The 16,423-nt window shown below is 42.8% G+C and overlaps 1 protein-coding gene across 1 annotated transcript in view; it reads left to right on the top strand.

The window, feature by feature from the left end:
- Positions 1–251: 251 nt before the first annotated feature.
- Positions 252–16,423, top strand: part of FREM1 (FRAS1 related extracellular matrix 1) — a gene marked incomplete at its 5' end in the record, with an annotated part of 85,530 nt that continues 69,358 nt past the window's right edge. Inside the window, 5 exons of the mRNA XM_081316259.1 lie at positions 252–473; positions 11,709–11,803; positions 12,019–12,320; positions 14,373–14,524; positions 16,100–16,423. Coding sequence (XP_081172385.1) covers positions 252–473; positions 11,709–11,803; positions 12,019–12,320; positions 14,373–14,524; positions 16,100–16,423 — 1,095 coding nt within the window. The remainder of the gene's footprint in view (positions 474–11,708; positions 11,804–12,018; positions 12,321–14,372; positions 14,525–16,099) is intronic.

The raw sequence follows: 16,423 nt of genomic DNA, 5'->3' as shown, positions 1-16,423 counted from the left end.
CATCTCTTTGTGGGTGCATTTTTTTCTCTTCCCATCTAGATTTTGGAAAAATATGTTCACCATTCTGAAAGTTGGGATAGATCCACACATTTATTAACCCGAGGATACTTTCAAAGACCTCCTGGTTTCATTATGCAGACACTGTAACCTGGAATGCTTGACTAAGTGTTGAAGCTTTTACGTCATTTAGGTTTTTGGAAAGGATTAAGAAAACGCCCCATTGCACAAGGTGCTTTTTCTTTGGAAACACTATGGAAAACATTTGGGTTCTGTTGCTCTTTGCACTGAATCTGAAAACCACCTGCTCCACCTTTGTCAGCACCAACCATGGACTAAAAGTGATGAGAGGCCAGTCCGTCTTCCTGTCACAAAAGGACTTGGAGTTTTCCATCCCCAGAGAGAAGGACGCATGTAAAATAGAAGTGGTAATGAATGAGCCAATCACCCAGAGAGTTGGGAAACTGACCCCCCAGGTACGTGGATTTCATCCATAATTATGTGGCAATTATTTGACCAGATGAAGTCTATTTGAAGCTGCTGTTATTTTGAGAAGGCGGAATGCTGAGCTGTATCTAAATTTCTGTCTGGGAGTGACTTTTATGGCTAATGAAAAGTGCAGGAAAACCTGAGAATGATAGCCATCCAGTAAAAACAACTAGTAATCTAAAAAGGCATTCTCCTTTTAAGATTCATAATGGAATGTGTGGAAAAAGAGATGCTGCCTAGCAAACAATGAGATAAGTTTCAGTATGATCTTTGGGTATTCCAGATATAACACAATCCAACTTAATGTATAGTCCAACATGAGATTCAGAAAAAGCAGAAATTCCTTCTCCTGTAGCCTAACGTGGGGAAAATACAAAAGCATGTTACATTTATCCCTATGAGAGGACATTTTCAGGAATGGGAGAATATTATGAAGTTATTGCCACTTTAAAAGAAATCAGTGGAGAATTTGGGGGAGACAGTCAGATGGTATTTACAGTCATAAAGCTCCATGCAATTCAGAACTGAAATAGGGTGCTGGTCAGAGTAGACAGTTATTTTAGGAATTAAGAACTGTCCCCTTAAAGGATAGCCTTCTGGGTAATGTAGTTTTAAGTTACTTGGTCACAACCGTGTTTCGGATTGGCCACTGGGAGGGACTTCCATTTGGGATACCTGGGTTTCCTGTACATGTGCAGAGCTGCATGTCTTGTAATGAATTCTAGCCACTAGAGCCATGGTGCTTTTTGCTCCGTTCAACATGGGAAAGATTACCTCTTTTTACCTGCGTGATGGGATAGAATAGATCAGGGCTTTTTTTTCTCATAGAACGCTCAGAACGGAGTTCCGGCACCTTTTTTGGATGGAACCTTGTAGGGTAGGCAAGGTGGGTTCTATGACATGTGTGAGTTCCGGCACCTTTTTCTTTTATAAAAAAAGCACTGGAATAGATTATGAAATGTACTTTGAAATGTACTTCAGAAGAATCTCTCCAGTAACTGTGAGTTAACATTTAGAGAATGCCTGATGAATTAAAATAATCTGCATGAAATCCTTTCTGTGGAGTTTATCTGTCTGAATCAGCAGCCCATTGCTTGAAACAGAACAAATAGACTAAATTCAGAGCTATCTATCCTACTCTAAGTACTATAAATGAACATCATTTCCAAATTAAACTGTTTTTCAAACTTTACAAAGAGTCCTACTGTTATGTACTGGGCTTTTGGAATATCACCACGTGCGTTGCTGGAGAACTAACGGTTCTCCAGCAACTCAGACAGGACGTCTCCGGTCCTGCAATTAGTCAACTTTGGGCGGCAAACATGGCTTCAATCCGATTGGTTAATACCATAGGGCCTGGCTGTTGTGTCCATAGTTAATGGGAGTGGTTTCCCTAGGCGGGAAAACCTGGTGCAGTTATTGGTTGTTACATTCTCGGCGGGAGATTCTGGGCCGGGGATTGGTTATGTTTAAAGGCACCTTAGTATAAAAGATAGGGCTCAACAGCTGCTAGCCAGTTGACCCATGTGCATTCAATAAACGTTCTCTTGTTCAACCTCGCTGTCTACGCTCGTCATTCCGGACTTAACAGTGGCGACGAAGGTGGGATCGACGGCGGAACAGCGAAGGAGCCGCGGAACCCAGCTGAGCGAAAAGCGGGAAATTTGAATCGCAGTCAACCGAACTATTGCCGCAACTGACTCACAAAATGGCGCAAGTCGGATCCCTGAAGGAGTTCGACCCGAACTACCCCGAAGACTGGGAGGAGTATGTCGGCCAAGTCGAGGGGTTCATGCTGGTCAACGGAATAACGGAGGACCGGAAGAAAGCGGCGGCTCTTCTCACCATTAGCGGCACGCCGGTTTACCGGGTTGCCGTCGGCCTGTGCCAGCCCTTGCCGGTCTCCAGCGTGTCGTACGCCGACCTGTTGGCCAAGCTAAAGGTCCAGTTTACTCCAAAGAGGTCCGAACTGTTTTGGCGGAGAATATTCGAAAAACGGAACCAACGGCCAGGCGAGTCAATCACACAGTTTGTGGCGGCAGTCAGAGAAGCGGCCCTGCGTTGCAAATACGATAACCTCGAAATTCGAATCAGGGACCGAGTAGTTTTGGGGCTGCGAGATGAACACTTACAAAACCGGATAATCGCAAAGCCCACGGGTACACTGCAAGAAGTCTTAGACGAGCTACTCACGTACGAGTCTACAGGCAGACGCGACCCCCCCTACAACAGCATGGCTGCCTCGGCCGAAATCAACCTCGAGAGCCATGTGGACGGTGGGGAGGTGGACTACCAGTGGGAAGCTGACGTCGCAGAAATTGCCCGAAGGTTCGGAAAGATGGCAGCGAGACCCTCACGCGCCGACGGACCCGACCAAGGGAGAAGACAGCAGCCTCCAGCACCACAACGACCCCAGAGGGACAACCAAACCAGGCCTCGCCACCCCGACGCGAGGTGCGGCAGCTGAGGCGGAAACCACCTCCGAGCAACTTGCAGGTTCCGAACCGCGAAATGCCGAGGGTGTGGAAAAACGGGCCACATCCAGGCCATTTGCCGGAGCCGACCGCGTGACAACCGTCTCCACGAGCTCGACGCATGGGCCTCAGGTGAGGTAACCCCCGAAGGGAGTGGCGGAGAGACCCCAAAACCCAAGGCACGCACTTCCAACCCTGGGGCGGGGGTGGGGATCAACCACGTGGGAACCCCTAGAGTTAATCACACCCCTAGAATCAATCACATTCTGAGGCCTAAATTAAAAATTGGAGTCCAACTGCAGGGCATTCCCTGCAAGATGGAAGTGGACTCGGGGGCCTCAGTATCTATAATCTCCAGTGACACCCTCAAATACATTGAGAATAAAAGCGGCCGTAGAATTCCCCTAAAACCCACTAAACTACAGTTAGCCGATTTTCAAAAAAAACCCATAGAACTAAAAGGCGAGGCCACCATTAAAGTAAAATATAAGGGGTTTAATGGATTTTTAGACCTCTTAGTCACCGAGGGCCAGAGAACCAGCCTAGTAGGCCTCAATTGGTTCCCGGCCCTGGGGATCTGGGTAGGGGGAATTAACACAATCACCAGTAAGACCCTTAAGACTGTCTGCGATAACTTCGCAGACGTGTTCGATGGGTCGTTAGGGAGATACAAAGGACCCCCCCATTACTTTTAATTTAGACCCCGCTGTTAGGCCCATCAGGCTTAAGGCCCGAAGGGTGCCTTTCGCCCTTAAACAAAAAATCGAGGCCGAACTAGATAAGCTAGTAGGCCAGGGCGTCCTAGAACCCGTAGAGGGAGGCCTCTGGGAGACACCAATCATCACACCCCTTAAACCGAACGGGGATGTGAGGATTTTTGCCGACTATAAAGCCACCCTAAACTTAGCGATGAAAAAACATGATTACCCGGTCCCGACGGTGAAGCAGGTCCTCGCGACGATCCAGGACGGCGCCATTTTCGCCAAGCTCGACTTGACGCAGGCGTACTTGCAACTCACTGTGTCTAAGGAAGCCGCCGAGGCTCAAACGATAGTTACCCACAAGGGGGCGTTCCGCGTTCACAGACTTCAATTTGGAATAGCAGCAGCTCCAGGCATCTTCCAAGAGGTGATGGAGAGGACCCTGAAGGGCATTCCAGGTGTATGCCCTTACTTCGATGATGTCCTAATCGCTGGAAAAACTGAGGACATCTTAGCAGACAGGCTGGAACAGGTACTGGGGAAATTTAGGGATGCAGGGCTTAAATTAAAAAAGACAAGTGTTGCATAGGTGTAAAATCAACTGAATTTTTAGGATTTAGAATTGATGCCCAGGGCATACACCCCACTGAAGGAAAAATTAAGGCAATCAAATTAGCACCGGAACCCAAAAATAAGGCGGAACTACAAGCCTTCCTAGGCTTAATAAATTTCTACCACACCTTCTTGCCTCACAAAGCAGCCATTGCTGAACCTTTACACAGGCTGTTAGATAGAAAGACCCCTTGGCAGTGGCAGGAAAAACACAGAAGCAGTTTCCAAACTTTGAAGGACATATTGTCCAGTAACTCCACAGTCACCCACTTCATTGAAAACAAACCAATCTTCCTAGCATGTGACGCATCCCCCTATGGAGTAGGGGCAGTCATAAGCCACATGGATGACCAGGGTCAACAGAGGCCTATTGCATATTATTCCAGGACCCTGACTAAAGCAGAACGGAATTATGCACAAATTGTCAGGGAAGCCTTGGCCATCGTGGCTGGCGTAGAAAAGTTCCACGATTACCTGTACGGTAGGAACTTTACAATATACACAGACCATAAACCCCTCCTAGGACTATTCACCACAGATAAACAAACACCCCAGATCATGTCCCCTAGGATGCTGAGATGGTCAATTTTCCTTTCAGCTTACACATTCTCTATTAAACACAGGCCTGGCAAAGAGATGGGGCATGCAGATGCCCTTAGCAGATTGCCACTAGCTGATACTGGCACAGACCCAGCACCTGTGGGCCAAATCCTGTCCCTACAGGAACTCTCAGAATGCCCACTGACAGCCAAAGACATTGCAGCAGCTACCAGGAAAGACCACATCCTTGGCAGAATAGCAGCGTGGGTACAGGGGGGGTGGCCTAACAAAAATCCTGACCCCAAATTCACGCCGTACTTTAGAAGGAAGGATGAATTGTCATCACACCTGGGTTGTATACTGTGGGGAAATAGGGTTGTCATTCCAGAGGGCCATAGGAACGCAGTGATGGGGGAATTGCATGAGGGGCATCCAGGGATTGTTTGGATGAAAGCCCTAGCAAGGAGTCATTTATGGTGGCCGGGGTTAGACACAGCAATTGAGGACAGAGTAGCCGGGTGCTATCAGTGTCAACGGTCCAGGCCAGAACAAGCGCACACACCTGTACATAAGTGGGAAGTGGCTAGGAACCCTTGGTCTCGCATTCATATTGATTTTGCAGGCCCATTCCAGGGCCTCACATTCCTAGTTGTTGTGGATAGCTACTCCCGGTGGTTGGAGGTCGTGCCTGTAAAGTCTCTGACTTCAGCCAAAACCATACAGGTCTTGCGGGGACTCTTTGCCACCCATGGGTTACCTGACGTGATTGTTTCTGACAATGGGCCCCAATTCACATCCAATGAATTTCAGGACTTCCTCAAGGCCAACTGGATTAGGCACGCGACATCGGCACCCTTCCACCCCTCCTCCAACGGATTGGAGGAACGAAACGTCAGGACAACCAAAGACGCTTTAAGAAGGATCATCCAGGGAAATTGGCATCAGAGACTGGCTCAGTTCCTGTTGGCCCAACACACGACACCTTGCACGGCCACAGGAAAAAGCCCAGCTGAAATGAGGTGGGGCAGACGTCTAACTACCAAATTGGACAGACTACACCCTGACAGGCTACCTGTGGAACCTGAACTGGACATTCCGACCCGGTCTCTAAATATTGGGGACGCAGTCTGGGCAAGGAACTATGGACAGGGGGACAAATGGTCACAAGGAGTAGTCATTGATATAACTGGTCCGTTATCTTACTTAATTGAGGGGGAAGGGAATCAGCTGATCAGGAGACACATCGATCAGCTAAGGAAGAGGTCCCCTGAAATTGTACAGGCCAACAATGACAGGAGCATCACTACACCAGACAATGCATTCAGTCATGACCAGTTAAGGGCAGCACCAGGGGGTGAGGGAATGGGAATACAAATCAGTGCAGCTGAAGCAACTCCCCAAAGTAGCACAGCAGAAACTGAACCATGTTCCCCGGGCAGCCCAACAGAGTCCCCTGGATAGTCCAGTGAACCCCAACAACAACCCATAAGTGCGGCATTGCCTGAGTCAGTGCCACAACCCACAGGGCCTGACGCAGAAACATATAGCAGAACAGTAGGCACCCCAGTTGTCGGCACAGCGGGCAGATACCCAGCCAGAAATCATAAGCCACCAAGTTATCTAAAAGACTATGTTAAGTAATTAACATTTATCTGGGGGGAAGGGGTGTTGTGTCCATAGTTAATGGGAGTGGTTTCCCTAGGCGGGAAAACCTGGTGCAGTTATTGGTTGTTATATTCTCGGCGGGAGATTCTGGGCCGGGGATTGGTTATGTTTAAAGGCACCTTAGTATATAAGATAGGGTTCAACGGCTGCTAGCCAGTTGACCCATGTGCATTCAATAAACGTTCTCTTGTTCAACCTCGCTGTCTACGCTCGTCATTCCGGACTTAACACTGGCTATATATTGAAGCAGGGTGACTCCAATCTCTCAGTACAGTTTCTGCTTAAATAAAGTATGAGTTTTCCTGTACTCATCTGCGTGTCCTCGTTCCTGCTCATCAGAGCCCACGACTTAATACCTACGTTTATCCAAATGCTCTTCTCAAAACTCTAATGGAGGAAAGGAAAAGGATTTCCAGGGGACCACATGCTGGTAAAACAAACAAATTGTACATGGGATGTACAGGAAAGCAAACACACTGAGCCTCAGTGCTACAAATTTAAATCACGGTTGGTCTTTTGTGATCTTTCAGCATTTATGTCTTCTATACTTACCACACACACATACACACCCAAACTGCTACATACTCACGATGCAAGCATAGTAAGTATTGAGTTGTATTCATTGTAATGTCACCCCTGAGCAACAATTCAAAAACTCTAGTTGTGGATCCAGCACTTTTTGTGAACAACTTATAATAGGACTTTGATTTGATTTAATCCAGAAGTATATCCCTTCTTCGCAAACTTCATGTGTAATAAATAATGGCACCTAGGAGGATGACATCCTGTTCCCATATCCAATCCTGTCCATGCAATACTGTTCTGTTGTGAGTGGATTTACGTGCATATATATGCGTTATCTGTTTTTAACAGATATTTGTTCATTATTGCGCCTTGCTCATATCTGTTGGACAAATAAGACCTGTGTGTGTGTTTGTGTGTGTGTCTGTCAAACTTCTTAATCTCCCGTCTTCCTTGTAAAGTTGTTCCATCTAGCAGCTGTTGCTATATAAAGAGACATTCTTGCAGTTCTCAATGAGTCGCTCGGATTATTATTTGTTGCGTGTTTGAAATGGTTTAAAATAATAATAAATGGACCATGCGCTGAACTGAAAAGGAAAGACACATATTTGGGGAATCATCATGTGCTGTTATTTACATGTGCCTACGTGTTGCCATTGTTAAGGCCACATTTTCATTACCAGGGAGTCTGTGTTTGAATACAGTTGTAGTCCTCGACTTACAACTATGTTTTTAGTGACTGTTCAAATTACAATGGCACTGAAGAAAAATGACCACTTTTCACACAACTGTCGCAGCAACCCCACGGTCCCATGATCAGAATTCAGACACATGGCAACTGACTCATATCGATGACGGTGTCCCGTGGGTCAAGCGATCACCTTTTGCGACTTTCTGACGAGCAAAGTCAGTGGGGGAAGCCAGATTCACTTAACAACCGGGTTATGAACTTAACAACTGCAGTGCTTCACTTAACAGCTGTGGCAAGAGAGGTCATAAAATGGGGCAAAACTCACTTAGCAACTATATTACTTAGCAACAGAAACGTTGGGCTCAGTTGTGGTCGTACGTCGAGGACCAACTGTATGCATGTGTGTTTTAGTGATTTATATTTTGATTTTGAGATTTTAATTTTCCCAAGGCAACTCAAAAACACAACACAATGACAACATTTGAATATAACCATGAAAATCAAACAATATCACATAATTACATTTATTTTTTACAGGAAAAATCTTACCCTAAAAAACCTATTAATTTAAAAAGAAACCCTCTGACATGACATAATTTGAAGAAGAAAAGGCCCACTGGATTTCTGCAGGTTTAACATTTTATAGCTGCATTGCCTTTCATGCTGTAATACAAATAAATGTTACATTAAAAATGAGTTCAGGATAAGACTCTCTCTCTCTCTCTCTCTCTCTCTCTCTCTCTCTCTCTCTCTCTCTGTGTGTGTGTGTGTGTGTGTGTGTGTGCATGCATTTAAGCAGAATTAGATATTAATGCCTTTCCCAGTAGGTTTTGGGAAGCAGATGTCATCCAGGAAACTTAATATTTATTTATCTCTAATGTCCTACTTTGCCTTCATGTCACATGGGATTGCATGAAAAGCATGATTTATTTGTTTGACAGGCAAATCTTTTATTAAATAGAAAATTCTATGGGGTTCTTGTTTTAGAAGGGAGCTCTTAAAGATGGCATACCAGAAGCAAGGCTAGCACCACAGTTTATGGATGTCAACTGGTTTACTAACTTCAGTTGGCCTGTTGAATGAATGAACCTTTATTGTCAAAGTACAACCATGTATACATTGAGCACCTCAACAAATTCCTCTTCTATGGCATCAAAATTCTGTTCCTGCCCACTGATTCATCATTCACCAATCAGGTCTTGTCCTATGACTTCCTGGCAAGTGGCAGTGCTTATCAACATCAACAATGCTGGCTGCTGTAATATTTATTTTATTTATTTATTTATTTTAATTCCATTTATATCCCGCCCTTCTCCGAAGACTCAGGGCGGCTTACAACCTTAGCAGTAGCCTTCATTCTATGTATATGCCTGCTTATTAGGGCTTTCACACACCCCCTAAGCGGCATTATTACAAAGTCAGCTTAATTGCCCCCAACAATCTGGGTCCTCATTTTACCTACCTCGGAAGGATGGAAGGCTGAGTCAACCTTGAGCCTGGTGGAATGCGAACCTGCACTAATTGCAGGCAGCTGGTGTTACTTAAGGAGGCATTAGCCCACTGCTCCACCAAACATGAGAATGGTCTTGGATAAAGCCAAGATAGCCCTTGGTTTTTGACTGTACTAAACACTGACTATTGTTGATGATCTCAAAATAATAGCAACTGAATGTTATTCAAGGAGAATTGAAACTGAGCACATCCGATGGGCGTCAGGCTGTGATGAAGGCAATGGTAGAAATTGTTCTTTTAACTAGCAAAAGCTGCATTGTGGAAGAGCCTTTCCTATGATCTCATTTCTGTCATTAAAGTGAGTAATGTGCTAGGGATGTGTGACAATTTAATTACATATTGTAATTGAAAAGTAGTTGAAGTGGAAATAAAAGCACAGGCAGACATTAATTAAGAAAAGATTTAGCTCTCCTTTGTTTTACTTGTTAAATATATAGACAATTATGGATGCCTGTTTGTATAAAAGGAAAACATATTAGGTAGCATAAAACAGATGTTTCTTTTTAACAAAGCAGATTGCGCCTATGTTATAATTGCTGTCTGTTTTTGGTAACAGTCCTGTTGAGAAGAAAGCTTTCATTATTTAGCTCCCTTGTTATCAATTAAGAGGAAGAAGCAATGATGTCTTATAGAAAAAAATTATAATTTATGAATATCATGACTGTTATTCTCTGACGGATAAGCAAAAGCTGTACGGATGTATCTTTTTGCATTAGAAGAGCTCCATTCTCAAAGCTAGGAGTGGTTTGAAACAGGAGGCTTTAATTGCTTTTATCTTTTCCCATCTATTTGAAGTCATTTTCACACACCAGCTTTTAATATGGCTTTAAAAAAACCCTCTAAAACTAATGTACACTTATATTGATTGAGGTGCACATCTGGTTTCTTTCTATTATTTCCTGCATTAGCTTGAGGACACAGATGTATTTCTGAATGTCATGCCTAGGGAGAAAAGGCATTGTTAATGGCTGGTTCTACCATTAAGCAGCATAAAGTTTGATGTCTTGGAGGAGAAATTTTGGAGCACCTTTAAATAGTAGTAAAGAAGAGTTCAGTCTTAATCTGTATTAGGGATTTCAGTTTTTTTGTCTTAGGCACAAAAATGTTTGAGAGCCACACTTGAGTGTAGAACACATAATAAGGAACGTCAAACATTGCAATTTAAGGCAACATCATTTTTAGAGCAACTATTACAATGTAGTTTATAAAAGCTTAGAGAAAAATTTTTGGGGGCTCAAAGGCTTATTCTAGATTTTCTCAACCTTCATTTTAATATGAATCTAGTTTATTCCCCCCAATCATTGTCAAGATGACTACTTTTGCTTTTTCTAGTGTAAGAGGAATTCGTTTATCAATCTTCAGGTGTTTTGTGACTTTGCTGGCATTTGGGAGTCCTTAATTTGAATGAGTGAGGTTCTTTTTCCCCCAGCATCCACATTATTGGCAGAGCACCACCATAATTTCAGAGCATTTTCGATAAATGCAAATGACCTAAAATGTTTGTAATTAATCAAAGTAAATTAAACGTTAAAAGAAAAGCATGGAGGAGCAAAAGGAAAAAATGTTCAACAAATAGAACTATCTTTAGCATAAGACCTTGCAGTAGCAAATGAATTTTATATGTAAAATGTTGGGTTTGGCAATTATATTATTTCTCGAATATCCATATATTTGGAGGACTCAAAGTTCTCCCCTTTAAGATTACGGTACTCTTTGGGAGGAGAGGAGTGCCTTTAAGTCAGCGTTGACTCCTGTTGCTACAGTATTCTTCGCAAGATTTCCGAAGGGGTTTGCCATTGCCTGCTTCCTAAGGCTGAGAGAAAATGCCTGGCCCAAGGTCAGCCAGCTGGCTTTGTAGCTAAGATGGGACTAGAACTCATAGCCACTGAGTTTCTAGCCTTGTGCCTTAATTACTACACCAAAATGACTCTCTACTATGACATAAGGAATGATAACCTACCTTCTTCAGGATGTTTATAAATTACAAAGGGGACAAACAGTTACTTGAAAAATGTTCACACATTCAGTAGGAAGCCACGCTCACTTTTCTTCCTCACAGTTTTAAAACATGTCTTTTTCTCCTATGACATGGAGCTTACTGGAGGATTGATGGATTTTCCTAAAACACGAATAAGTGATTTTTAAACTATCTGATTTCGAATTAGATTGGGATAATCTGACCGTGAAAGAGAAATACCGTAACTTGAGTTCAGAAGAATATATTTTTTCTGTGACAAAGCAAAAGAAGTAGTCTACAGTGTCCCTTCCACAATGATCAGTTATTGAAGTTCTGATTTTACAACTTTCTAAATAGTACAAGAAAATCAGTATTCATTTTTGTGCCTCATTTACATTGTTAGGTTCCTATCTTTATCGTGCATGATTTAATTCTGAAAATCTCATCTACGTTGTGATACGCCCTTCTCAGGATATGAATGCATAATGATCAAACAGAAATGTCTATAATACTATGTTCCTTCTTGAAACATACTCTTTATGTAACAGGTGTTTGACTGCCATTTTCTTCCCAACGAAGTCAAGTACACTCACAATGGATGCCCAATTCTTGATGAAGACTTTATCATGCTAAGGCTATATAGGTAAGCAACACCTGAGCGGTATATGAGTCAAGGATACATGAAATATATAAAATCTAGGGTTTTCATTTAATTTATTCTCATAATTTGGTCAACATTTATTTGGTTTTTGTCACTATTGTTCAATCATTAGTTATTCTTGTACACTTCACCTTTTGTACAGATGTTTCACCATTGCTTCCTGAATTCTGATTGTATGGTTTCCTTATCCTCTGCAGATTTACAGAGACTGAAACTTTCGCAGAAACAGTCACTCTTCTTGTAAAGATTCTTGAACCGGATTGTAACATTATCAAGATGAGGTCCAGTGCTTTGGAAGTCCCTGAGTTTCATGGCCTGTCTAACATAATTAATAAGAACACAATCACTTTGGACTACAACAGGAAGATAAACGTGGAATGCACTATAAGCTTGAACTCTGTAGAGACATTCCTGCCGGCCCACGGGCAACTTGTTATTGGAGAAACCAAAGAAGAAGAACCTAGAGGAGATCAGCCACAGAGTTCCTCCCATACAACCAGTACGTCCTGCTTTAAAAATATATTGATTATCTCAATAATTTCTGAATAGTATTGAGACCAAGTTGGTCTTATATCACTGGTTAGTGCTTCCCTGGAAGCCACATGAAGTGGGTCTTTGGAGTCTGCATGTGCCAGCACGCAAATGGCTACATCTGTTTACATACACATGCATAAGATCAGATACATACCTATCTCTCATACATATGCACTTTAACCACCCCTCTATCCAGTCAAACCATGTTTGCCTTTTAAACACAGAGATCTTCACACATACATAGCTACCCATAGTTTCTTTTCTTTTAGAAGTCAGAAAGGCTTTTTGTCTTCTCTTCACTCAGCATTTCAATACCCTGTGAAGTCTGGAACCATCGGTGGAGCTGCAGTGGGTCCATGACTGGATCTTTAGGGCTGTGTAGTGGGTTAGGACGCTGAGCTTGGCAATCAGAAGGTCGGCAGTTTGGCGGGTCGAATCCCAAGTGCCGCATAACAGAGTGAGTGCCTGTTACTCGTCCCAGCTTCTGCCAACCTAGCAGTTCGAAAGCACGTAAAAAATGCAAGTAGAAAAATAGGGACCACTACGGTGGGAAGGTAACAGCGTTCCGTGCGCCTTTGGCGTCTAGTCATGCCAGCCACATGACCACGGAGACGTCCTTGGACAAGTGCTGGCTCTTCGGCTTTGAAACGGAGATGAGCACCGCCCCCTAGAGTCGGAAACGACTAGCACACATGTGCGGGGGAACCTTTACCTTTACCTATCTGTCTGAGGGTAGTCCTTTATTCAAACCGGTCCTCTGAATTTTAAGTCCATTCAGAGTGAGAGGGAAAAGTAGTTTGCTCATTGATGACATGTACTTCGATAATAAACAGAAGTTGCAAAAAGGTTGTTTTTTGTTTTAATTAAAATCAAAATCATCATCATTCTAGCCATTGCCTACCCACTGCAGGATGAAGGCCTTTTCCACATCTTTCCAACCAATACAAACTTGAGCTTTCTTTGGCCAATTGGGCCTGCAATACTTGCTGATGTCATCGATCCATCGTGTTTTAGGTCTCTTTCATGGACGCTTTTTAATCAACTGACAATAGTAAAAACAAACAACACTCACTGATCTCCAGGAGATTTTTAAAAAAAACATATTTCCATCTTTTCATTGCTGAAAATGTACAGTTATAGAGAGAAGCTGTGTCCTAAGAAAACCAGCTAATTGATACCATATTTGTATTTAGTATTACCTTTGCTATTTAAAAAGTGAGTGGCTAAAGCTGATGGTTCCATCCTTTAGATATATATAAGGTAAAGGTAAAGGTTCCCCCGCACATGCGTGCTAGTCGTTTCCAACTCTAGGGGCCGGTGCTCATCTCCGTTTCAAAGCCGAAGAGCCAGCGCTTGTCCGAGGATGTCTCCGTGGTCATGTGGCCGGCATGACTAGATGCTAAAGGCGCACGGAACGCTGTAGATAGATAGATAGATAGATAGATAGATAGATAGATAGATAGATAGATAGATAGATAGATAGATAGATAGATATATTGACACACAAAAAAGTAGAATAAACAAAAACTAGGGTCAAATAAGAATTTGAAAAACAAAGTGTTTAAGAGAGAATAAGACTACTCTCCCAATCTGCATACTACCCAGATCAGGACTTTACTAGTTTACTCTAAAATCAATATAAAGGGGTTGTTTATCTGCATATCACATAACATATGATTTTAGTGTGGCTTGGTTATTTAATAATTATGGGAACTACAAATGCTCAATGTACATGAAACGTCAATAGAAATTGACTCTTTTGACCTTGTGACCAGCTTTGTTTTGTCAGACTTTGTAGCAATTGAACGAGTTCCATGAACACTGCCCTGGAAGTGGGCCTGATAACAGTTCAAAGATATATATCCTATGGATAAATGAAAAAGGGTGGCATTGTTGATTTAGACCTGCATTCCCGAGCTCAGAATGTAGTAATCCTGGATTCTATTCCTTAGACTTATCTACACTGATTTTGAACCACAGGATGGATGAAACTGTCTGATTAAGATTTCTGTTTCAGACCTGAAGAGTGTTCAGAATATCAGAGCGAGCTGTGATGAGTTTCTTCTGATGGGACTTAGATACCAACATTTGGACCCTCCTTCACCTAATATTGATTACATTCCCATCAGGTTGGATCTCACTGATACCAGAAGCAAGATTTTGTATAAGGTAAATGTCTCAGATGAAAGACCAAAATCAGACTTCTTACAGCAGTCTCAGATAATCTTCCACAAATGGCCTGGATTTAGGTAACAGTAATTGTTCTCCCATATCAGAACCCTGCCCAACCTGGTTTCTGCCGAAAACCCCGTAAACCTGAAAACTCTTAAAGAACTTCCAAAAGACAGATACAAATCTTAAAAGCTTTACTAAGTAAAGGATACCTCTGTCCAGCTCAGCGGCTTCTTTGTTTTCTCTTGAGCCGTACTATACTCTGCAATTCTCTTTCTTTATCATACAGTTTTCTTGAGCGTAGGCAAGGGACCAGATGAGTGAACCTAAGATTAGTTAGTGACCATTACAAAGTTTTGTCATGAAACATCTGATTGGAATAATGAGCCTTTTGGGGAATAAAGAAAAAAGTTTAGTTTCAATCAATGAAACAGCAGAAGGTCAGAGTGAAGAGAATGAGTTGGTAGTTTAGATTTAAACCCTTTAGAACTTTCCTGGCTCTGTGGACCATTGTATAGCTTCTCCCCCTAATGTGAATCATGGAGCCATCAGCTTTGGCCACTCACTTTTTAAATAGCAAAGGTAATACTAAATACAACTATGGCAGACATGTCAAACACAAGGCCTGGGGGCCGGATCCGACCCGCAAAGTGGTTTCATGTGGCCCATGAAGCCATCCTGGAAACAGTGAGGGAATGGCCCCCACTGCCTTGGCCCTGGCCCAGAGACCCTCAGATCTGTCCCACTCCTGCCCAGGCCCCCATAGGAACCCTTGATGCGAACGATGTAGAGCTGGCCACGCCTACCCAGTAGGCCATACGTACTCTAGCCACGCCCACCCAGTAGGCCACGCCCACCCTGGCCATACCCACCCGGCCCCTTGAGGGCAACTGCAATGCTGATGCGGCCCTCAGTGAAATTGAGTTTGACACCCCTGAACTATGGTATCAATTAGCTGGTTTTGTTAGGACACAGCTTCTCTCTATAACTGTACATTTTCAGCAATGAAAAGATGGAAATATGTTTTTTTTTAAATCTCCTGGAGGTCAGTGAGCGTTGTTGCTTGTTTGTTTTTACTACTGTCAGTTTTTGTTCCACAGATGGAAATAAACCAATTAGACAAGCTCATAAGAAATGCAAGAACTGCATATTAATAATATTTTTTTTTAAAAAGTCATAACTAAAGAATAAGCCCTAAATATAGAAACAATATGTAAACCCTCTTAAGGTTATTTTTAAGTAGTGGGCTCCTGATCTTCTCTTTGCAGTGGGCCTGGCTCCATCTGTCTCTTTGTTTCTATAATGGTCAGATCTGTTGATCGTATTATTTTTCAACGACTGTGTGAGAATTATCTTTCATTGTTATATTACTGTGCTAATATATTGTGCTGATATTCAGTGTTTCCCTTCAGTTTGACCTCATCTAAATCAACATTATATTTGTGCATTGAATAAACAATGGTCAGAACTGGAGATTTCTTATATCATCTGATGTTAAAAAAGTTATAAATATGAGGATTTCCTTTCTCACAAAGGAGGAATCTGATTTGTTGCTTCTTTTTTATTCCACAGTCTGAGTATGCTTGGATTCCTGTTCAGCTAAAAAATGCAGTTTCTAACCAGCCCCCACAACCTGCCTTCATGGCCCTGCTCATCTTAGAGGCAGATCAGTTCATCCTGAGTCCTCTGTCCACAGCCATATTGGATGCTGAAGACAGTGAAACACCCAAATCTTTGCTAATTTTTAATATCACCAAGCCACCCCAGGAAGGTTTCATTACACACCTACAAGACCACACTAAATCTATCTCATCCTTCACGTGGACCAGCCTGGATAACATGCTTATTGCATATCAACCTCCAAACAGCAGCCATACAGAGAGAAGAAACTATGAG

The sequence above is a fragment of the Vipera berus genome (assembly GCF_964194415.1).
Source record: "Vipera berus genome assembly, chromosome: 2".
Classification (NCBI taxonomy): domain Eukaryota; kingdom Metazoa; phylum Chordata; class Lepidosauria; order Squamata; family Viperidae; genus Vipera; species Vipera berus.
The sequence above is the reverse complement of the archived record's forward strand: the minus strand, read 5'-3'. Positions and strand labels throughout refer to the sequence as shown.